Source organism: Sus scrofa, chromosome 3 (assembly GCF_054392235.1).
Source record: "Sus scrofa isolate SSC_HxYL_T2T_F1_AM1 chromosome 3, Sscrofa_HxYL_maternal_Yorkshire_Landrace_v2.0, whole genome shotgun sequence".
NCBI lineage: Eukaryota > Metazoa > Chordata > Mammalia > Artiodactyla > Suidae > Sus > Sus scrofa.
Genome location: NC_139385.1, coordinates 84,111,940 through 84,133,113, shown reverse-complemented (window position 1 = coordinate 84,133,113; position 21,174 = coordinate 84,111,940). Strand labels below are relative to the sequence as shown.

General features: G+C 43.5%; 1 protein-coding gene across 7 annotated transcripts in view; it reads right to left on the bottom strand.

Moving 5' to 3' along the window:
* TGFA (transforming growth factor alpha) overlaps positions 1-11,819 on the bottom strand; it is a 105,787-nt gene extending 93,968 nt beyond the window's left edge. For 6 of the 7 annotated variants that reach the window (XR_014839566.1, XR_014839565.1, XR_014839567.1 and 3 more), the window contains exon 1: positions 11,589-11,819. Coding sequence is in view for 3 of the 7 variants with exons in the window: in XM_021085860.2 (XP_020941519.1) it covers positions 11,589-11,628 (40 nt within the window). In the remaining 4 variants the exon portion in view is untranslated. 7 annotated transcript variants of the gene reach the window in all.
* Between the last annotated feature and the right edge of the window lie 9,355 nt (positions 11,820-21,174).

Genomic DNA, 21,174 nt, shown 5'->3' with positions numbered 1-21,174 from the left:
TTTACAGTTATGTTATGACTTCCTAATTAAGTTCCTTCTTGATTCTTTAATTATTTCCTTTAATATATCCTGGGAGATATGCCAGGTTTGGTCTGTGGTTCCAGGTGGACAGCCCTCCCAGTTGAGAAGGGGGCATGAAAATACACAGTTTAAATTAACCAGAATGTCACATGGAGGACGCAGGCCTGCCTCGTGACCCCCAATTCCTGCAACACACAAAGTTCCAGGCAGAACAGGAGGGCAAAGGCAGGTTGGCCATGCCTTTGAGGACACTGAGACCCAGTGCCCAGCATCTGTAAGCACACTGAGGGATGAGGCAAGGCATCCTTTCTCCCCAGAGGTTAAAACATGGAATCCTTCCCCCCACCACGGTAAAGGGACCCTTTCCTCCTCCTCCCCCACAAGCATTTCCTCCTCCAGCAGACCCTTCCTCAGAGGGATGTGAGGTCTTGTCATGAAACGGAGAAGCGAAATGACACCCACTATAATACACTGTCTCCTTGCCTACTTCTCAAGACTTTTCCACCTCGACTTCCTGGGGCAATGACATGTTCCTAACCCAAAAGAATGGTTCATTACGGGGCGAGCCCCGGGTTAATGGAACAGAAGAGAGACTCCAAAAAGACCCAAGGGACGCCTAAGAATGACTCAAGCGGCAAAAGCAGGATTCAAAATCAGTGTGCAGAGAATGGATTATTCAACAAATGGTGTTCAAGTAACTGGATCATTCTGACAAAAAAAGCAAGTTAGGTTCTCATCTCCCAACTTGCACCAAAATGCATTCCCAAAGAAGTGAAATTTCAACTCCCAAAGTAACAACATAAAAATACAAGGGGAAATGAGCGATCGATGGATCAGAGCAAATCCCTTCCACCGTAAGGTGAAAGTAGAAATCAAAGAAGTGATGCACAGATTTTAAGTCCTTAAAAGTTAAAAACAAAAGCATACTTCTGTAACTCAAACATAGCACACGTAAGTTTAAATAGCAAAATGACAAAATAAAGAAAATATGTAATATATCTTTTAAAAAAGTGCTTCCGAATCAGTAAGAAAATAATTTGCCAACCCCAAACATGATCTAAGGATAGGAATGGGTGAGTCTCAAGAAAATAAATTCAAATACTCAAACATGAAAAAGGACTCAATGGTGCCAAACTTTGGTTTTAACCAAAGAAATACAAATTAAAACAAAGAGATACCATTTTGCCCTCATGATTAACAAAGTCTAGAAAATAATAATGTTCATTGTAGGCAAGTTTGCTGATAAATAGGCACTCATGCCTGGATGGAAGGATACATCTCTCTAGCTTTTCTAGAGGGCAGATTGTCAGAACATATTAAGAGGTCACCTAGTAATCCATTTGACTGTGGAAAATAATTCAATGATGCTGGCAATAATTTAGCTGTAAACATATTCATTTCAGGTTTGAACATTGAAAAGTTTGAAACAACCAGAAGCTCCTCTGGTGGCTCAGTGGTAACAAGCCTGACTAGTATCCATGAGGATATGGGTTTGATCCCTGGCCTCGCTCAGTGGGTTAAGGACATGCCGTTGCCGTGAGCTGTGGTGTAGTGTAGATTGAGGATGCGGCTCGGATCCCCGGTTGCTGCAGCTGTAGCTCCGATGCCACCCCTAGCCTGGGAACTTCCACATGCAGCAGGTGTGGCCCTAAAAAGCAAATAAATAAATAAGTAAGTAAAAGGTTGAAACAACCTACATCTCTATCAACAGGGGATGAATAAATACACAATGGCAGAGCTGCATAATGGAGGGGGTTAGTCATTAAGAATAGATCAATAGATATATTTGTTTCTTTGCCACAGAAATATTTTCCCAACATGCTGTAAGCGAAAAGCAGATTCTAAAACACCACATGCCATTTTTGAGGGAAATCGAGTGAATATGCAAATATCTGTAACCATACACACACAGACATCTGGGAAGATCCCTCCCTTGCTGTTAAACCTCATATGAGGATGCCTCTGGTGAGCCGAGCTTGAGGGTGTTTTCTAGATTCTTCTGTTTGTAGATTCTGATTCCTATTTCCCTGTGGGAAAAGGATGAATGGGATTTAGCCAAGGCTGGCAGAGGAGTGTACCCTGAGTGGCCCACTCGGGGAGGTGTGACCGGAGGGTGTGTGTGTCCTGGTAACACTCAGGGGCCTGCACTGGGGCCAGCACAAAAGGTGTGTTTTTTTGTGGGGGCAGGGGCAAGGGAGTGGTTGGTGAGGTTTAAGGGAGAGTTCAGATCCAGAAGGATTCCCCATCTCTGTGATTTACGACTGTACCTCACCTCCCTTAAAAAAATGCTCAGGCCCTGGGCTTGCATTCATTCCAGTTCAGGGACCTATGATTCATCCCCTGAAACCTTAATTATAACACCCAAGGTCTGCTCTGTGCAAAAAAACATCTGTCATTGTTCAAATTTGCTGGCAGGGAGTGTGTACCGTGTGCTAACCGGCCCCTTGATGTGCCCCTTCAGTGCCAACGTGGTAACCCAGAAAGCCGCCCCAGGTGTGAGGTGCCCGAGCCCAGAGTTTCCAGCTGAGCTTGGGGACAAAGTGACCAGGTATGTCCCTCCAGAGTGCACATGCCAATTCCTCAGCGCCACGGCCAAGGTGAAAGCTACAGGTCTTATGCGGTTTCTTTCAACCAAGAAAAGTATCCCAAGTGTGTGTTTTCCTTGTTGGTTGCCAAGGCCTCACAGTGGGAAGGGAGCAGAGTGTGTAATTGCAAACCTCTCGTTTATCAGCTTTGGCTGCTTTTGTGTCACCGCATTACCCGTACCATTTAGCCGGTTAATCTCCTGTCCCTCTTGGAAGTACAGTAATTACCCAGAGGGTGCCTCAGCCCTGGAAAGAAATGACGAAAGAGCAGTAAAGGTATATCTGTCCTTCAAACACCCAGGAGAATTGTTTACCAACCTTATTCAAACACAGATTAAAGGCCTAAAATCCAAGATGAAGACATGGTCTCTTTGTAAGAACCCAACATTTTTACCTAGAAGTACTGATCTTAAAAACACCCCCCAACACCCCCACCCCGACATCAAAAAGTAAATGAGCAAACAATAGAAATCTCCTATCTTGCTCCAAATACTACAGTAGGGCCTAATGGACCCAAAGCGGATTTGGAGATTTTTTAACTTTTTACAGCTTAAGAAACCATCAGGAAGCCACGGAGCAGCCTCTGCTAGAAATGACAGTGTCGTGAGCATCCAAGTCAGAAATGGCATCACTATAACAACTCTGGCACATGCATTTTTGCAAATAAACTATCAGATATGAAATTTTGACTTGAATTTGGCTAATGGTTAAAAAGAAGTTGTTCTTGGAATACCCGCTGTGGTGCAGTGGGTTAAGAATCTAACTGTGGCAGCTCGGGCTGCTGTGGAGGTGTGGGTTTGATTCCTGGCCCAGCACAGTGGGCTAAAGGATCCCGTGTTGCTGCAGCTGTGGCATAGGTTGCAGCTGCAGCTCAGATTCAACCCCTGGCCTGGAAAGTCTATATGGTGTGGGTGCAGCCATTTAAAAGAAAAGTGAAAAGAAGAAAAAAAAAAGAAGAAATTTTTCTTCAAAATATTATCAAGAAAAACAAATTAAATATATATTTTATTTGGGGGGCCTAAGTGCTTATTTTGTTTCATATTTGTTAAAGTCATGTTAACTGAGGTTCCAGATGCAACAGAAAGATTTTTAATTAAAAGGAGATCATTTATAAATCTGTGCTAAAGCTTTAAAAATCTGAATTGAATAGATTGTGAGGAAATAATTACCAAAAATGACTCAAGAAGTAGAAAACTTGAACTGACCACTTAAAAGGGATCAGGCTCACAAGTTTCACAAACAATTTCTTTCAAGCCTTTAAAGAACCATTTGAGTTCCATGGTATTTTAGCTACTCCAGAGCATAAAACAGATGGAATGGTTTAAAATTTATTTTGTAAAGCTGACATAACACTTTTTGATATCAAAACCTAAAAAGAAAAAAGGCCTCAAATACTTCAGAATGGATCAAATCTACCAGTAGATACAGAGAATAACACTACATAGCCAAGAAGGTTCATTCCAGGAATTTAAGAATGGCTTTAATTTAATCGAGTCAATAAACATCATCAAAACATTAAAAAAAAAACACCAACACATTATCTCCCCTGCTTTAAAAAACAAGCAAAATACCAAATCTTTTAGTAAGTTATAAAGAGAAGTATATCTTAACAACACAATAAAGCTTATATGTATACACACACACACACATATAGTCACGTGTATACACACACACAGAGTCACATGCATATGCATATTATATATGAATAACTGAAAAGTCAGCCTCATACTTGACTGCTACAAAAATTATCAGTATGTCAAGCAAGATACAAGGATATTTACTGCTTTTTAAAAAAATGTTGTTCTTAAAATTGTAGCCAGTACAATAAGAAAAAGTAATGAGACAAAAATACTACAGAGGCAAAGTTATTGCTATTCAAGATTACATGATCCTCTACCTGGGAAACCTAAGAGAATCAACTGGAGGACTATTAGAATTAACAAAACCCATTACAAAATACAACTGATCCTTGAATGACACAAGTGTGAACCACATGGGTCCATTCATATGTAAATTTTTGGTAGTAAATACTACAGTACAACCTGATCTTCGGTTGATTGAGTTTGAAGATGGGGAGACTTGATTATGGGGAAATTGAGGATGTAAGGGCCAACTACATATTCTAGGTGGATATCTGGAGGGTCAACCCCCCCCAATCGTAATGCTGTTCAGGGATCAACTGTAAATATATTTTTAAAAAAAGCTTTAATAAATCGGCCATAACCAATTAGAATATGGAGCAAGGGAAAAGATCTCACCCACTGGAACACAAGATCCATGAGGACACAGATCATTCCCGGCAGATTCCTTAACACTCAGAAGCAGTTTTAGCACAGAATAGGTGCTCAATAAATGACTGTAGACTAGATGAATAAATACATTCACAACAAAGACAAAAATAGAAAATGAAAGCACCAAACTGAAATTCCACAAGCAGATTCAAGTACTTAGAAGAATTTAGCATACGATAAAAAATGGGATTTTCGACCACAGTAAAAAGGATAGATTATTCCACAAATGACAATTAAGAATGTTAATGGGTTGCCTGTTTAAAAAAAAAAAGTGAAACATAAAAGAATGTATATACATGTATGACTGAGTCCCTTTGCTTTACAGCAGAAATTGGCACAACGTTGTAAACCAACTATAACAGAAGACGTGCTGCATATAAAAAAAATGAAACATGAGTTGTATCTTGCACCATACATTAAAATAAATTATAGGTGGAATAGTTCAACACAATGATACTATTAGGAAAAAAAAAAATATTTGCCTCATCTTAGTATAGGGGAGGTTTTCCTAATTACACAAGTAAAGGTAGAAAGCTTAAAGGGGAAGATTTATAGTTTCTGCCACATAAAAATAAAACACCTAGGCATGTCAAAAACACCATAAACGAAACAAAAAAACAGTAAAAGACAAACAATAAATGGGGGAATACTTGCCAAGTATTAATAAACTGTTTATATCAGGTGTGTTATAAAGCTCCAAGAAAGGATGATCAATCAATAAGAAAAAGTTTTGAAAAGGTTAAGGTGCAAATAGTTATTGCTTATATGTTAGATGACAAATGACCTACAAGCAAATTTACTCACCCTAAGAAATATTAAATATGAAACTGGGTTGAGATTTTTTTTTTTCCTCCAATCAACTTGGCAAATGTTAAAACTAATTTCTGATTGTGGAAGAGTCCAGAAAGTGAGCATTCATATACTGCTAGTGGGAGAAAAGGCCAATTTCTAGAAAATGATCCTAAATAATCAAAGATGTGCCAAACATTTTTTAACATGTTTTATATTTTTTTTTTATTTTATGCCCACGACTGTGGCATAAGGAAGTTCCTGGATTAGGGGCCGAATTGGAGTTGCAGCTGCTGGCCTATGCCACAGCTCACGGAAAGGCTGGATCCTTAACACACTGGGCAAGGCCAGGGATCGAACTCGAATCCTCATGGACACTAGTCGGTTCTTAACCTGCTGAGCCACAACGGGAACTCCATGCCAAACATTTATGTATAAGAATGTCTCTTGTGGAGCTCCCGTTATGGCTCAGCAGAAACAAATCTGACTAGTATCCATAAGAACACAGATTTCTGGCCTCGCTCAGAGGGTTAAGGCTCCAGGACTGCCGTGCGCTGTGGTGTAGGTCTCAGATGTGGCTCTTGCAGATGTGGCTTGGATTCTGTGTTGCTGTGGCTGTGGCAGAGGCCAGCAACAGGCTGGCAGTTGCAGCTCCAATTCGACCCCTAGCCTGGGAACTTCCATATACTGCAGGGGTGACTCTGAAATGCAAAAAAAAAAAAAAAAAGAAAAAAAAAAGTGCAAACACTAAGGTGAGAAACCTGAAAGCTTTTCAAGGTAAGGGGACAACAAAAAATAAAGGCAAAAGTAACAATACACTTGATTAGGAAAGTAAAAAAAAAAAAGCTATTTCCTCTGACTTAAGAGAAAGAAAAGTAGTAGCAGAGACATAAAATTCCATTTCAGTACACTTCCAACTTTTTCTAAGTCCAGGTAACAACTATTAAGTAATATTTAATATTACTAATTCATGATACTTCAAAAGAATTTACCCAGATTTTTAGAGTTGGTTTAAAGGGAACGTGCCTTGTGCTTGACATGAAGAGATGGCTCGGGTAGTCTAGATTTCTGGTTTTCCTGATTCTACAAAAGATTTTTGTCCTTTTTTTCTGTCTTTTCTAGGGCCACACCTGAGGTATATGGAGGTTCCCAGGCTAGGGGTCTAATCAGAGCTGCAGCCGCCAGCCTGTGCCACAGCCACAGCAACGCCAGATCCAAACCACACCACAGCTCATGATAACACTGGATCCTTAACCCACTGAGCGAAGCCAGGGATCGAACTCTTAACCTCATGGTTCCTAGTCAGATTCGTTAACCACTGAGCCACAACAGGAACTTCCTACAAAAGATTTTTTATACTTGACATTTCATAGAGAAAAAAAATCAAGAGTCACCATGAAAGTACCCTAGTCCTCTAAGATGCTATCTGAAACATACCAACTTTAGCACAGAATTACATTCAGACTTTAAAATGAAGTGATTAAAAATGTTTGAAATGACAGCAAAACTCTGGTCATTTTTTGGTAAACCATAGGAAAGAAAGCATGACATGATTAGTATAGGTCAGCTTAAGTTTAATAACATAGGATCATTACCTTTTTCATGGGAAAAGTATAAGACCACTTAGGACAGTTAAGAGTTCTCAGCACGGCTTCTGTCTGGTCAATAAGGCCGTGGAAGTGCCTTTAATAATGGTGGTTTAGTGGTATTTCTAAACATCAGAATGTACCTTAGACAAAAGGCAACTGATTAAACCAGAAGCTTCCCTAACAGCGGTTGTGGAGTGGTGGGTGTCAGGGTTCCTTTCCTCTCCCCTGTCACCAGCAGCATAAACCATACCTGGGAACTCTCCCACCTGCCCAGCCATCTGGTTTACCAAGCCCTCTAGGTGGTTGTGATTTAAAGGCACTGCTGGGGAAAAGACTACAGAGCTTCTGAGTGTGAAATGAAGCACAAGATGCCCAATTCAGTGTGTCAGGCCAGTTATAGTTCGGTTGACACAACCTCCTCTTCCCAATACCCGTTTCTTTTCGTCGGCAGCCCAAAGAGCAGGATCTTGTTCAAAACATACTTTCAAAAGGCCCTTAGAGATAGGTCTAATGGAAAAACCATTTATTTTTCATACGTGTTACCATGGGAACAAGAAGCATCATTTACTCCTATAAAAAGGTCTCCTTTGCAGGGGACACTGAATATTTACAGAAAAGATCCCTTTATCCTAAGAAACCAAATTTTGGAAAAGCAAATACAGGAAACTTAGCCTCCAAGCCTTCCATATACACCTTTATAGCCCTTATTCGAAGTCAACTTTCCCTAATTATGGCTATCCAATAAGGAAAACATGTGTCCTGGGCAAACCTCCCCGGTTCATTCTGAAAGACATCATTTCCATGTCATGGAAAAGAGAGCAGTCTTACTTCATGCCCCCTACTGGTCCCTCTGCCCAGAATCCCCAGGGAAGCTGACCTGTTTCCTCTCTCACCACAGCCCTTATGACATTTCATGTCCTAGAACGTCCTTCTTTCAGTTTACATCCAGCCCTACTTCTGTGCAAGGCCATAAAAATCATAATGTTTATTTCTGGATTATAAAACCCATTTCTGTATTGTACGATCCATGTCATTTTGTGTGTAGCCCTTTATTTTTAAAGTTTATAAACAGCTTCCACATTTACCCTCTCGTATGATTCTCATCACCACCTCTAAGACGGGTACAGTTTTATTATCCCCACTTTATAGATAAAGAAAACCGGAACGCGGTGCTGACTTCAATAAACAACTGACCACCGAACAATAAGGAGGAAATGCAAATGTTTTGCATCAAAAATGAGAGAATTCATCAAGTCCAAAAGAACTCCCAAACTTTCTTGAATTTTTCATCTGCCGAGCGACACTCACAAAAATCACTACATATGTTTAGTTTAGGTGGCAGTTTTTATCTTAGAAAGGGCAGGGAGCTGGGAGATGAGACAAATAAGACAACCTCTCTTAGTTACAAAGATCTAACCTGCAATGATAGCTGGAATCCTATGAGGTTCAAAGTGACAAAGACAATAAGGAGGGCACCAAGATCGATTCATTAAACTCTTCCTATGTGCCAGGCACCATTCCGGGTTCATTAATTATATTCAATAATTATATTAACACCACCATTTTCCAGATGAGCAAAACAAGGCCCAGAATAGCTAAGTAACTTGCCCAGGCTTACACGTCAGGGAGGACATGGGACTGGAGTTGCCAAGCCCCTGCGAGGTTTGCCCCGCCAGTGACGTAAACCTGACATGGGAGGGCAGCCGCCACAGGAACCTGGATTTCCTTCTCAGTGTTGCCATTTAAGTAACAGTCTCCACACTCTCTCCGCCAAAACATCAATCAAGTAATCGGGAGAATCAACGGAGACTCCTAACAGTTCCTCCTCAGACTGTCCCCACAGGGGTGGGGAAGAAGGGGAAAGATCCCAGTTTTCCAGACCTTGACTAGTGATGGAATACTGGCTGATTTGCCTGGAACTGCCTTCAACTAATTTAAGAAAACTTAGAGAGAAAAGCAGCTCTGGAGGAAATGTGCAGACTAAAGATGCATGGGGCATTGATGAGTATTTAGTAATCTAGCAGAAAATGAGATGGGAGGCAGAAGTTGTAGTTAATGCACAGAACTAATGGCTTTTATATTAGTGTAAATTACCCTTGCCTCCTTCTTCTTCCACTTTTTTTTCAATTACTCATATTTTGGAACTGTATGAGCCAGCTTTTACGTTACTGATCAATTTTTCTAAGTTTATACATCTTTTTCATAAGGAAGCAAAGATCGAGTTGAACTCTTAGGTAATAGACAAAAATTACATGATGAACAAATGTGGATTTCATGGGCAAGTATACAATGATGGGGACAAGAGCATTTTTTTTGCTTTTTTTAGGGGTGCATCCACAGCATATGGAAGTTCCCAGGCTAGGGCTGGAATTAGACCTACAGCTGCTGGCCTACACCACAGCCACAGCAATGAGGGATACCCAAGCCATTGAGCAAGGCCAGGGATCGAACGTGCATCCTCATGGATACTAGTTGGGTTAGTTTCCGCTGCGCCACAATGGGAATTCCCATGGCTGCTTTAGCTTTGCTTATCTTCATCATTTCTTGCTTCAAATTGTCACTGAATAAGACCTAAGACCATCTCGAGATCCTGGGAGTCCACAAGAACACCCAATCAAAAGCAAGTTCCAAAGTATTCCGTACAACTTTGCCTTGAGAAGTCTGAATCCTGGGAGATGGAGTGACCACAGTTAGATGATTTTTAGCATCTGCATTCCTTCCACACTCTCATAATTCTGGCCCAACTAACATACTAACTATGGGGCCATGTGCATCACTTTCTTCCTCTATAAAACGGGGATGGTAATACCTTCTTCATCAGGCTGATGGGAAAATTAAATGAGTTAGTACATGTACGGCACTCAGAACAGTGCCTGGCACAGAGTAAGAGCTCAGTGTTAGCTATTATTGTTATTGCTACTGGCATTCACACACACACACACACACACACACACACAATTAGAATTGGGACCCATATCCAGGAGGCTTCTACTGTATTCCTAATGACTTACTGCTTAAAAAAAATCTAAAATTAGAACCACCATCAATACAAAAATATAAACAGGTCTTGGAAAAAGGCGGGTTGGGGGGAGCCACTCATAGTCATGTTGGTTGCGTTGGTGAGTTGGTGAGTTTTAGGTGAGGGTACACCTCTGAGCAGCCGTGGAATCCGGTTCCACGACTGCTCTGTATTTCCTTCAGATGATGCCTCCCCTTCTGCTTCGGTTCTTAATCAGCGTTTCATGGGCAGGATTACGGGCGGGTCCATGAACCCCCTGAAACTGTACACGGAACTGGGTGGGGCTGCGGCTCTGGGCATTTTGGGGTTGGGGGAGGGGTTCCACAGCTTTTCTCAGGCTCTAATAAATGATCCTGTAGCGAGTAACTTGCTTTGCAGGGCTAAACTCAGGAGAGAGCGACTGAACAATTCATTTCACGGAAGCTACGGCCATGACCAGGACACCTGGGCTGTTAATCTCTATCTCAACACCCGAGAGACCTGGCACCGCGAGAGGCAAGAGCCTGCCGGGCAGTGACCCTCACTGTTGAAAAACTCACCGGCTCCCCAGACCCGACCTGGGTTTGCCGGGTTTAACTTCCCCTCCCTTCCCCCATCCTTCGTTCTCTTCCAAGAACAAACTCCAAGGAAATTGGCCACGCTGCGTCTAGGGTTTCGCTCCTGGCCTCGGCTGACACTTAAACCACTTCTCCCAGGGAAGTTAACTAAAAGAACAATTAATCCACGCAAAAATCCAAAACCCACTCCACAGCTCAAGAACTCGCAAAGTTAGAAGACTGAGGCGCCGCTGCTGAGGGTGAGCTCTGCAGGTCACTGAGGCTCACGGGGTACGAAAGGGAAGTAGCCAAGGTCCGGTCAGAGGGTGGGACGCCGACAGCACTCTCCGAGTCTAAGCGCTACCGACGCCGGTGGAGAAGGGCTCGCAGACAGCCAGGTAAGCAGGTAGGTGTGGGCAAGTGTACAAGCACCCAGCCGCGGCGGATTAAAGTTCAAGCCTGTTCACACACCGCTCCCCCTTCCCCGGCGGGCGTTCTCACGACTGCTGGGCGGCCCCTTTCCAGGGAAAGCCTGGGCGCTCGATGGTCCCCTCTTTGGAACGGGCTCCCCAAATCCCTAGTAAAGCCGAGTGACTCCCCTTGCCTCCCAGCCACCAAGCCTCAAGAAGCATTCGCCTCCCGTTCCTCTCCTAGGCGGGCGCAGAACACCCTCGGGAGAGAGAAATGGAGGGGACAGGGAAAAACGGGGTGTCGCGGAGGGCAGGTGGCGCCGGGCGCGCAGCAGGCAGCGTACATACCCAGCGCGAAGAGGGCGAACTGTCCAGCCGAGGTGACCATTTTACGGGCAGCGGGCAGCAGGCACTCCAGCCTCCTGCCCTACCTGTGGTGCCCGAGTGGCGAAGCGGCGCCGCGGTGCGGGGGAAAAAGGCGCCGGCGAGGCAGGGCCAGCCCCCGGCGCGGGCGGGCGGAGGGAGGACCGCGCGCCTCTGCTGGCACTGGCCCCACCGCGCCGCCGGCCGGGCGGAAATGGGAAGGCGGTTACCGTCACCTCCGCCACTCGGCGACCGGGACCGGTGGACCACCCTCCCGCCTCGGTGGGGGTGCCCCCCCGAGGGCACAGGGGTGGGGCGGGGGCGGGGACGCTGCGCGCACAGTGCGGGGTGCGGGCGGCGGGGCGGGGCAGCGCGACCCGGGAATCTCCGAGCCCGCCGCGCGAGCCTGGCACCCTGGCGGAGAGAAAGGCAGGAAGCGCCCGACCTCAGACACCACCCTCAGTCTAGCAGCTCAGTGCGGAGCCCAAGTGGCTGGGCGCGGTGGCCGCTCCTAGGCTCCAGGCGGGGTAGCAGAGCCACTTCAGCGAATGTCACCTGCGCCGACAGCCGCTGCAAGGGGCTTTCCCGTGGCCCGGGACGAGACTTGCGAGCTGCGCCCACGCCTGCCGAGACTTGGCTCAAGAAAAGTGCACCCCAGAATCAATCTAAGGATTTGTTCAACCACGTTTCCCACCTGCGCCCCCATCCGAGGGAACACTGGATTCTGGGGACGCCTGCTGCCCGAGCACAGCCATCCCAGTTCCCAGGCGGGCACACTGTTAAATCAGCGGGCCCTCATACCTCTGGCCAAGTGCTGACAATGAAGACGGGTCTTTGTCTATGGGGGCACCTGGTTATCCATCACCACCAGTACCCCCGCGCCACCGCACCCCATCCTGCCACAGCCAGCTGAGGCCAAGAACAAGGTAGCATGCAGCCACATGCCCCTGAGAGAGGGGTGTATGGGCTGAAGCTACCTGGATGCTTCTTTCAAGGACTTGTGGCCTTGTGCTGGCCCCTGGGGCTGGAGTTTGGGGAAATGGAGGGGCAGAGGGAAGACATTCTGGGCAGAGAATGGAAGGATCATAGGGGACGTCCATAGGGGACAGTGTGCCCTTGAGAGTCAGTGACCAGTGTATTCTCCAGATGCCTGGAACTCGGGGACTAATTCTTCTCCTGATCCCTGCAGCCTACCTGAGGGGCTGAGGGCCTGAGGGCCTGAGGGCCTGAGGGGCTGAGGGGCTGAGGGGCCTAGTTTCTAAAAGGAAGTACCAGACGATTGGCCTCAACGTTTGAGCAGGAAACATGAGTGTAGAAAGGGATTTGGGAAACAGTGTAAATTTACTTTGAGAAACCATTTCTTGCAGTCCATTCATCAGAGGATACTTTGCTGCTCTTTCAACCCTTAATAATCTGTGGTGAGGGTGTCATGATAAGTCCTCATCCATGGATGTACAGGACATACACACACTCTCTTTAGTGAGTGGTCCCTGACTGCCTTCAGCACCTGTGCCTTCATCCTTCTGACCAGTCTTGACCTGTTCCTGTGGCTCTTCTGACTGCCTAGACTAGCCTGCCTTGGCTAAAGGAGGGAAGAAGTCAGGCGTTCTCCATCCCCTTCTCCTGTTCTCCAGGACCCCCAACTAGGACTGGAAAATTGACCTATCAGCTTGTTTCCTACTGGGACACCCACATCAAGTTTACTGTGGCTGAGGGCTGACTGTCCAAGCTGGCTAGAGCCAGGTTCAGCAGTTTCCCCCTCTCTGCCCGCTGCCTGCATGCAAAGTTGTGGATGGAGGGAAGGTAGCAGTAAAATCAAGCCAATGAACTTGTCCCCTTCAGGATTATAAAATATTTTTCATCAAGAGATAAGTTGATATCTTGTAGGCTAAAGAATACCCAAATCAAAGGACATTTTAATGCTTGGGAATCATTAATTCTTCCCCAACATTTTCAAGAGCCATTCTACATCTGTAGTTTTATTAACGTGCCAACTCCTTTAAATCAAAGAGGTAATCAGGTATTGCGGTATTTTTCTAAACATCGACAACATTTTTTTGTAAACTGAAAAATAACTATTGAACATTTATACAACTAAGAGGAAACCCAATATTCTAAAGTGTTAACACTCTGGCTTTGGTATCTTATATATCTCCTTTAGTCCTTACAACAACCCTATGAGATAGAGTCCATCCTCCTTTTATGTGAAACCAGTGGAGACCTAGAGAATTTAGTAGGTCTAACTTTCCGAGGTAGAAAGCCAGCAAGTGGCAAAACCCAATTTTGAAAGTGGGACGAGCTGGTTCCCAGGCCTATATGTTGGCTTCTGAGTTATGTTGCCTCAGTTCCCATGTTTTTAATAAGGATAAGACTGAACTCATGGGGTTAATGTGAGGATTAAATGGAAGAATTTATTTGTATGCTTAGCACACTATTTAATATCAACAAGTATAGCTATTATTTAAACAAAACTCAGTGAAATAACTTCCCCCCCTCAATGTCCTACTCTTATAGTTTTTTTTTTTAATCATTTCCATATCAGTTCCTTCGTTTGTGCATAGGTACACTTTCCTAAAGGGGGTAGTTTAACAGGTAAATCAGGAGCTATGAATTTTCTCAGCCTGTGGTGTGAGAGGAATGAGAAAAAAATTACAGACTGTGGTTTAGAGCCAAGAAATCATTTTTCCTGCAGGGTGGTGTGATGTTCTTTGCGTTTCAGCAGTATGGAATACATTGCATTCCAGGCTGAGTGAAATTCCTGCAGAAGCTCCTGGACACTGCATGGGAGGAACCACTGTGTTCCTTCACCTGCAAGCACTGCAGCTGTCTGGCTTGGTCACTAAGAGTTCTGTTTGTGTGTGCACATGAACCCTGGCCGCTCTGTGGCCTGCCTGCTAGGAATATGCCTGGGCCACCTTTGCACACACTTGGTTCAGCTGGCCTTGAGCTCAAGGATAATCCCTTCTATAACAAGCCACTCACAGCCTCTCCTCCCCGTGCAAACAGGAGAATCGTGTTATGTTCCATTCAGAGGCCAGTGAAGTCCCACTGCCAGTTTTCCCTTTCCTTTCTTCTGGATACTTATTACAGAGTGTGTGTTTAAAGGGTCCGCTTCTTCGCTGTAATCAGCCTCTCCCTCCGTCCTGATTCATTCGTGGAAGTGTCGGTGAGGCCATAGGCACTGGAGTCCTCCTGGAATGATTCAGGCCAGCCGAGCTCGCTGTTTAGATCGGCACTTACCCCAGCTCTCAGTGAATAAACAGCCCAGACATTCTTAGGGAGGAAGCACAGCCATGGGCCACTGCACTGAAGGAATTACAATTCCTGCAGACAAGCCTTAGAGAGCAGTGAGCAGAGAAGGCTTCAGGTGGCTGCAGGACCTTCCCGGGTGGGAGCAGCAGAGACAGGGGGACTCAGAGGGAAACCAGAAGAGGGTGCCTGACTTTCCTGTTTGCCTAGGATGTCAAAGGTCAGATGTCATCTGGGTCTGAGAGAGAAAAAGAGAAAAGTTTTATAAAGGATTCCAGAAAACCGTGTTTAGGCAGAGTGAGATTTTAATGTCTTATGAGACTGAGGAGAAGAAATCTAATCCAAAGTAAGGTATTGTTCAAGTATCAGGCCCTTTTGAAGCCTCAGCTCTTAGTGTAGTCCTTATCTCTAGCCAACAGGAGACGTAGGAAACCTTATACTGACTCCGTTCTCACAGTTTTCATCACCAGCATAATGGGTGGGTACAGAGCCATCAGAGGCGTTTGCTTTGTCCTCAGCTACCTGGGTGGTTTTCATGCCAGTGTGATCCAAAGACTGGTCTGACCTTCTTCTTAACTTCTTCTACCCCCCAGCTCTCAGATGTACCTTGGGAATGCACATTCAAGTTGTGCCTTCAGCTTGAATCCTTCCTTCCCAAGAGCTATCACAGGATGGCTCAATGCCCAGTATCAAAATCTGGAGGTTGATGCTTCCACGGATGGTCCAAGCAGCTCCAAGATGTCATGGCTCTAAGACTCAGAGTTACCACATGGCTGCTGCGACTAAAACCATTATCATCTCCTCCAGCTCGTGAACTGCCTAGTTGACCAGGATGCAGGAGAGGTACCCAGAGGATTCAGCACAGCTGATGTCAAACCAGTCCATTAAGCATGCATGGAGGCAGGAGAGCTAGGTGTTCAATTCTGCTTTTGCTTTCTTGCTGTCCCCGACCCCGGCAACCTTAACTATAGCTCTGAAGACTGGAAAGATTGCCTCCCATATTCTCAGGGGTGCTAGTGCCAGGGAAGGTCCTGTGTCAATGCCCAGAGATCCTTAGACAAGTGGAAAGAATGATGTTGATGGAACAGGGTAGTGATGATCGAGAGATGCAACATAGCAAAAAACCATAAAGAATTGAGGAAGGAAAAATCAAAGAAAGAGAACTGCAAAGGGGGCTTAATAATTTATCTTTTAGTGGTGGATTAATCTGCCTGATAAGCACAAGAATTCTCCCCGAACTCAAAGGCAAAGGGAAAAAAAATACTGAGAGATAAAATATGAGACAGAGAAAGACAAAATCAAAATACCCCAAATATTTTTAATAGAGAGCCCAGAAAGGGAGCATATTGCTGAAAGAGAAAATACTCCTGTCTTCTAAGACAGGAGGGTGTCAGTGATGAGAGGTGGAGGTTATATAGCCCATAGGTCTAAAAGAGGAAGGGGACTTTGTCTAAAAGTGAAAAGTTCAAGGACTTTTTCGTTCTGTGAGAGACATTTAAACTGTCACATTGAACTTCTCATTCTGCCTCTCTTCCAAACTCCCATTGAAACAGCCAGAGGAAAATCATGGTGGGGGAAATCTGTCATTGTTCAAAACTGAAAAAGGATTCCACCCACATACCAGACATTTCAAGGAATTTCTCTAAGACAACGCTGATGAGACCAGCTTAAGAGAGGGTTTGACAACCTTCAATTCATCTCACAGAAAAGAAAGGCATCTCCAGGGAGGTACCCCCACCAGGGCTCTGGAGGCTGGTTGTGACAAGAGCTGACAAAAAAAAAAAAAAAAAAAAAAAAGAGAATCATAAGGGAGAGAGATGGGGCAAATCTCCATCCTCTTGAAGCATCCAGGTAGTGCCCAGCTACTGGGTTGCACACAGGACACGGACCCTATGAGGGATCCTGGCACAGAGAGAACATTGCCAAGGAGGGAATGGTGAGGGTAGCCACACTGGCTGCCCACTAGCATTATGTGGTTGCAACATGCAGGAGAAAGAAACTCTTTGATTTAAAGGTGAAATTGATCTTTCGAGAGTTCCACAGACATATGGCTCTCGTTTTCTTTCATACCTGCATTCCACACACACATCCATGACAACAAGTCTGTTATGTTCCAGGCAGTGGGTGAGGCACTAGGGCTTCAACAATGGCCACGTGAAGTCTGCCCTGTGAAGTCCCTCCGGCAAAAGAATCAGGTAAGCTCTGAAAGAAATGTCATTTTCATGCTTGCTACATAAATGCCCCAAACAACAAAACATGGAAACTGCATTTGGGGGAAAAATGATTGTGATGCAGAATTCTGTTTCTTAACCAAGGTATTTCAGACAAGCAGCTATAAAAAAGTAGACTATTCAATATGTATCACCTCAGCAGAAGAAATAAATAAATGAAAAGGCTCCACAAGAAAATATTCCAGCCAAGCAAATAAACTCAATGATGTAAAAGAAATACTACAGAAGCAATGGCAGTGAGTGATAAAGCAGTAAAAGCTTCTGCTGAGCCTAACTCCTAATGTTTACTATCTTGTGGTACTCCTTGCTGGATGCCAACAGAATGAATATTTTCCTTTTCTTCCTGCTAACAAAATCCCAATTTTGTGTTGGATGACATGCTGTGACCCAGAGGATGAAGCAACATTATTGATAATTGGCTTCGGGCTGGGCATGTGCCTAAGCTCAGGCCAATAAAATGTCAGGGAAAGTCTCTTGTTAGGCTTCTTGGGAATAAATTTGCTTCTTTTTTCTTTTTAATTGAAGTTTAATTGATTTGCAATATTATATTAGTTTCAGGTTATGGACTAGTGATTGGGTATTTTTGCAAATTCTACTCTGTTATAGGTTGTTACATGGTAATGGCTATAATTCCTTTCAAGATACAGTATATCCTTGTTATCTATTTTTTTTTTTTTTTTTTTTTTGGTCTTTTTGCTATTTCTTGGGCCGCTTCCGCGGCATATGGAGGTTCCCAGGCTAGGGGTCGAATCAGAGCTGTAGCCACTGGCCTACACCAGAGCCACAGCAACGCGGGATCCGAGCCGCGTCTGCAACCTACACCACAGCTCACGGCAACGCCGGATTGTTAACCCACTGAGCAAGGGCAGGGACCGAACCCGCAACCTCATGGTTCCTAGTCGGATTCGTTAACCACTGCGCCACCACGGGAACTCCTTTGTTATCTATTTTATACATGGTCGTTTGTACCTGTTAACCCCATACCTCTAATTTGTCCCTTCCCTCTTCCCTCTCCCCTTTGATAACCACAAATTTGTTTTCTGTATCTGTGAGTCTGTCTCTCTTGTGTATACATTCATTTGTGTTTCTTTTAAAGATTCCACATATGTGAAATACAGTATTTGTCTTTCTCTGACTTATTTCACTAAGTATAATATTCTCTAGATTCATCCACATTGCTGAAAATGGCAGAATTTCATTCTTTTTATGGCCGAGTATATTCCATTGTGTGGAACATTACTCAGCCATATACACACATGGATACACACATCTTCTTATCTGAATACTGGAGTACAGGTATCTTTTCAAATTAGTGTCTTAGTTTTCCTTTTGCAGATATATACCCAGGAGTGAGATTGCTGTGTCATATGATAGGTCTATTTTCAGTTTGGGGGGAATCTCCATATTATTTTTCAGAATGATTGCCGATTTATATTTCCACCAAGAGTGTACCAGGGCTCCCTTTTCTCCAAGTCCTCTCCAGTCTTTATTATTTGTACACATTTTGATGATAGACATTCTGACAGGTGTGAGTTGATATGCCATTGTTGTTTTGATTTGCATTTCTCTAATTATTAGTGATGTTAAGTTCTTTTCATGTGCCTGATAGCCATCTATACGTCTTTGGGAAAATGTCTATTCAGGTCTGTCCATTTTTTGATTAGATTGTTTGGAGTTTTTTTTTTTTTGGATATCGAATTCTATGAGCTGTTCATATATTTCGGATATTAATCCCTTGTCAGACACATCATTTGCAAGTATCTTCTCCCAGCCATAGGTTGTCTTTTTATTTTGTTGAGGTTCCCTTTGCTGCACAAAAGCTTTTAAGTTTGATTAGGTCCCATTTGTTAATTTTTGCTTTTATTTCTTTTGCCTTAGGAGACTAATACAAAAAATATTGCTGTGATTTATGTCAAAAAGTGTCTTGTCTGTTATCTTCTAGGATTTTTATGATTTCCATTTTTATATTTAAGTTTTTCAACCATTTTGAGTTTATTTTTGTGTATAGTGTGAGGAAATGTTTTATTTGTGGCTGTCCAGGTTTCCAAGCACCACTTGTTGAAGAGACTGTCTTTTCTCTCTTGTCTCCTTTGTTGTAGATTAGTTGACCATAGGCACGTGGATATATTTTTTTGGCTCTGTTCCATTGATCTATCTATGTGTCCATTTGGAGCCAGTACCACACTCTTTTGATTACTGTAGCTTTGTAGTATAGTCTGAAGTCTGTAGGATATAAACTTCAGACTTTGTTATTTTTTTCTCAAGACCACTTTGGTGATTCAGGGCCTTTTTTAGTTCCATACGAATCTTTGGATTGTTTGTTCTAGTTCTGTGAAAAATGTCTTGGATATTTTGTTAGGGGTTGCATTAAATCTGTAGATGGCTTTGAGTTGTATGGCCATTTGAACAATATTAATTATTCCAATCCAAAGCACAGGTTATCCTTCCATTTTTTTGTATCATCTTCAATTTCCTTTATCAGTGTTTTATAGTTTTTAATGTATAGATCTTTCACCTCTTTGGTTAAGTTTATTAGGAATTTGCTTTTTGATAAACAGGCAGTGAGGTAAACTGACTTTTCTTCCTGTCTTGAAGATGGTTGTCTAAGGATGAAGTATCTGGAGTGTGGCATCCATCTTGCGACCATGAGAAGGCCAAGAGAATCTGAGAGATGCCCACATAACACCTTGACATTTAAGAGCTGCTGAACAAAGATAAATCTTCTTCCACTCACTCTTCTTTCTATATGGTGTAACTAAATGTCCTTAATATCTGAGCCACTCTGAGGTAAAGCTGAAGGTCTGGTTGGAAACTTGATAAAACTATTGAAGATTATACTTGAAAGAAAATATGTATACATGGATTAGGAGTTGGGGTTAAAGCATAAAATAATCTAAATCAGGCATTCCTGTCGTGGTGCAGTGCAAACAAATCTGACCAGGAACCATGAGGTTATGGGGTTTTTTTTGTTTGTTTGTTTTTTTGTCTTTTGTATTTTTTTGTTGTTGCTATTTCTTGGGCCGCTCCCACGGCATATGGAGGTTCCCAGGCTAGGGGCCGAATCGGAGCTGTAGCCACCGGCCTACGCCAGAGCCACAGCCACGCGGGATCCAAGCCGCGTCTGCAACCTACACCACAGCTCACGGCAACGCCGGATCGTTAACCCACTGAGCAAGGGCAGGGACCGAACCCGCAACCTCATGGTTCCTAGTCGGATTCGTTAACCACTGCGCCACGACGGGAACTCCAGGTTATGGGTTTGATCCCTGGCCTCACTCAGTGGATTAAATATCTGGTGTTGCTGTGAGCTGTGGTGTAGATCACAGACATGACTCAGATCTGGCATTGCTGTGGCTGTGGCATAGGCTGGCGGCTACAGCTCTGATTGGACCCCTAGCCTGGGAACCTCCATATGCTGTGGGTGCGGCCATAAAAAGAAAAAAAAAAACCCAAATCTAAAGGCCCAGATTATTGTCATAGAAACTGGGAGGACAGGGTGGCAGAGAAGGGAAAGTAACAATGTGCTTCTTTTGTTATCATTCATTGAAGAGAGTCAGTAACTACTATAAAACTATTTTCTTTGATAGATATATGAATTCATTCAAAAATTTAAAAGTAACTACTAATGGAATGAAAATAAAACATTTAACATCCAAATTTCTAAAGGAAAAAAAAGGTGCATAGAGATAGAGTCAGCAGGAAGAGAAAATGAGGAAAAGTCCAAGAAATGTAAAAAATGACATATATATCAGATGGCAGAAGTAAGCACAAATGTACCTATATTCCAATTAAACATGAATAGTTTTAATTCCCCCTTTAAAATACAAAATCCAACTAAAGGCTTTAAAGAAACTTACCTATCAGTCATATAAAATCAAAAACAATTGCCCTGTAAATACAAACCAGAGGAAATCTGGTGGGGTCACGTAATTATGAGAAAACTAAAATTCATAGCAAAAAAATAAATTCATATATAAACAAGATTATTTTGATCAAAACTAAGGGAAATATAAGGATACCTACAAAGACAAGTTATCATCCTATTGTGTGGTAGATTGTCACATCAGTGGCCCCCCAATGACCCAAACTTC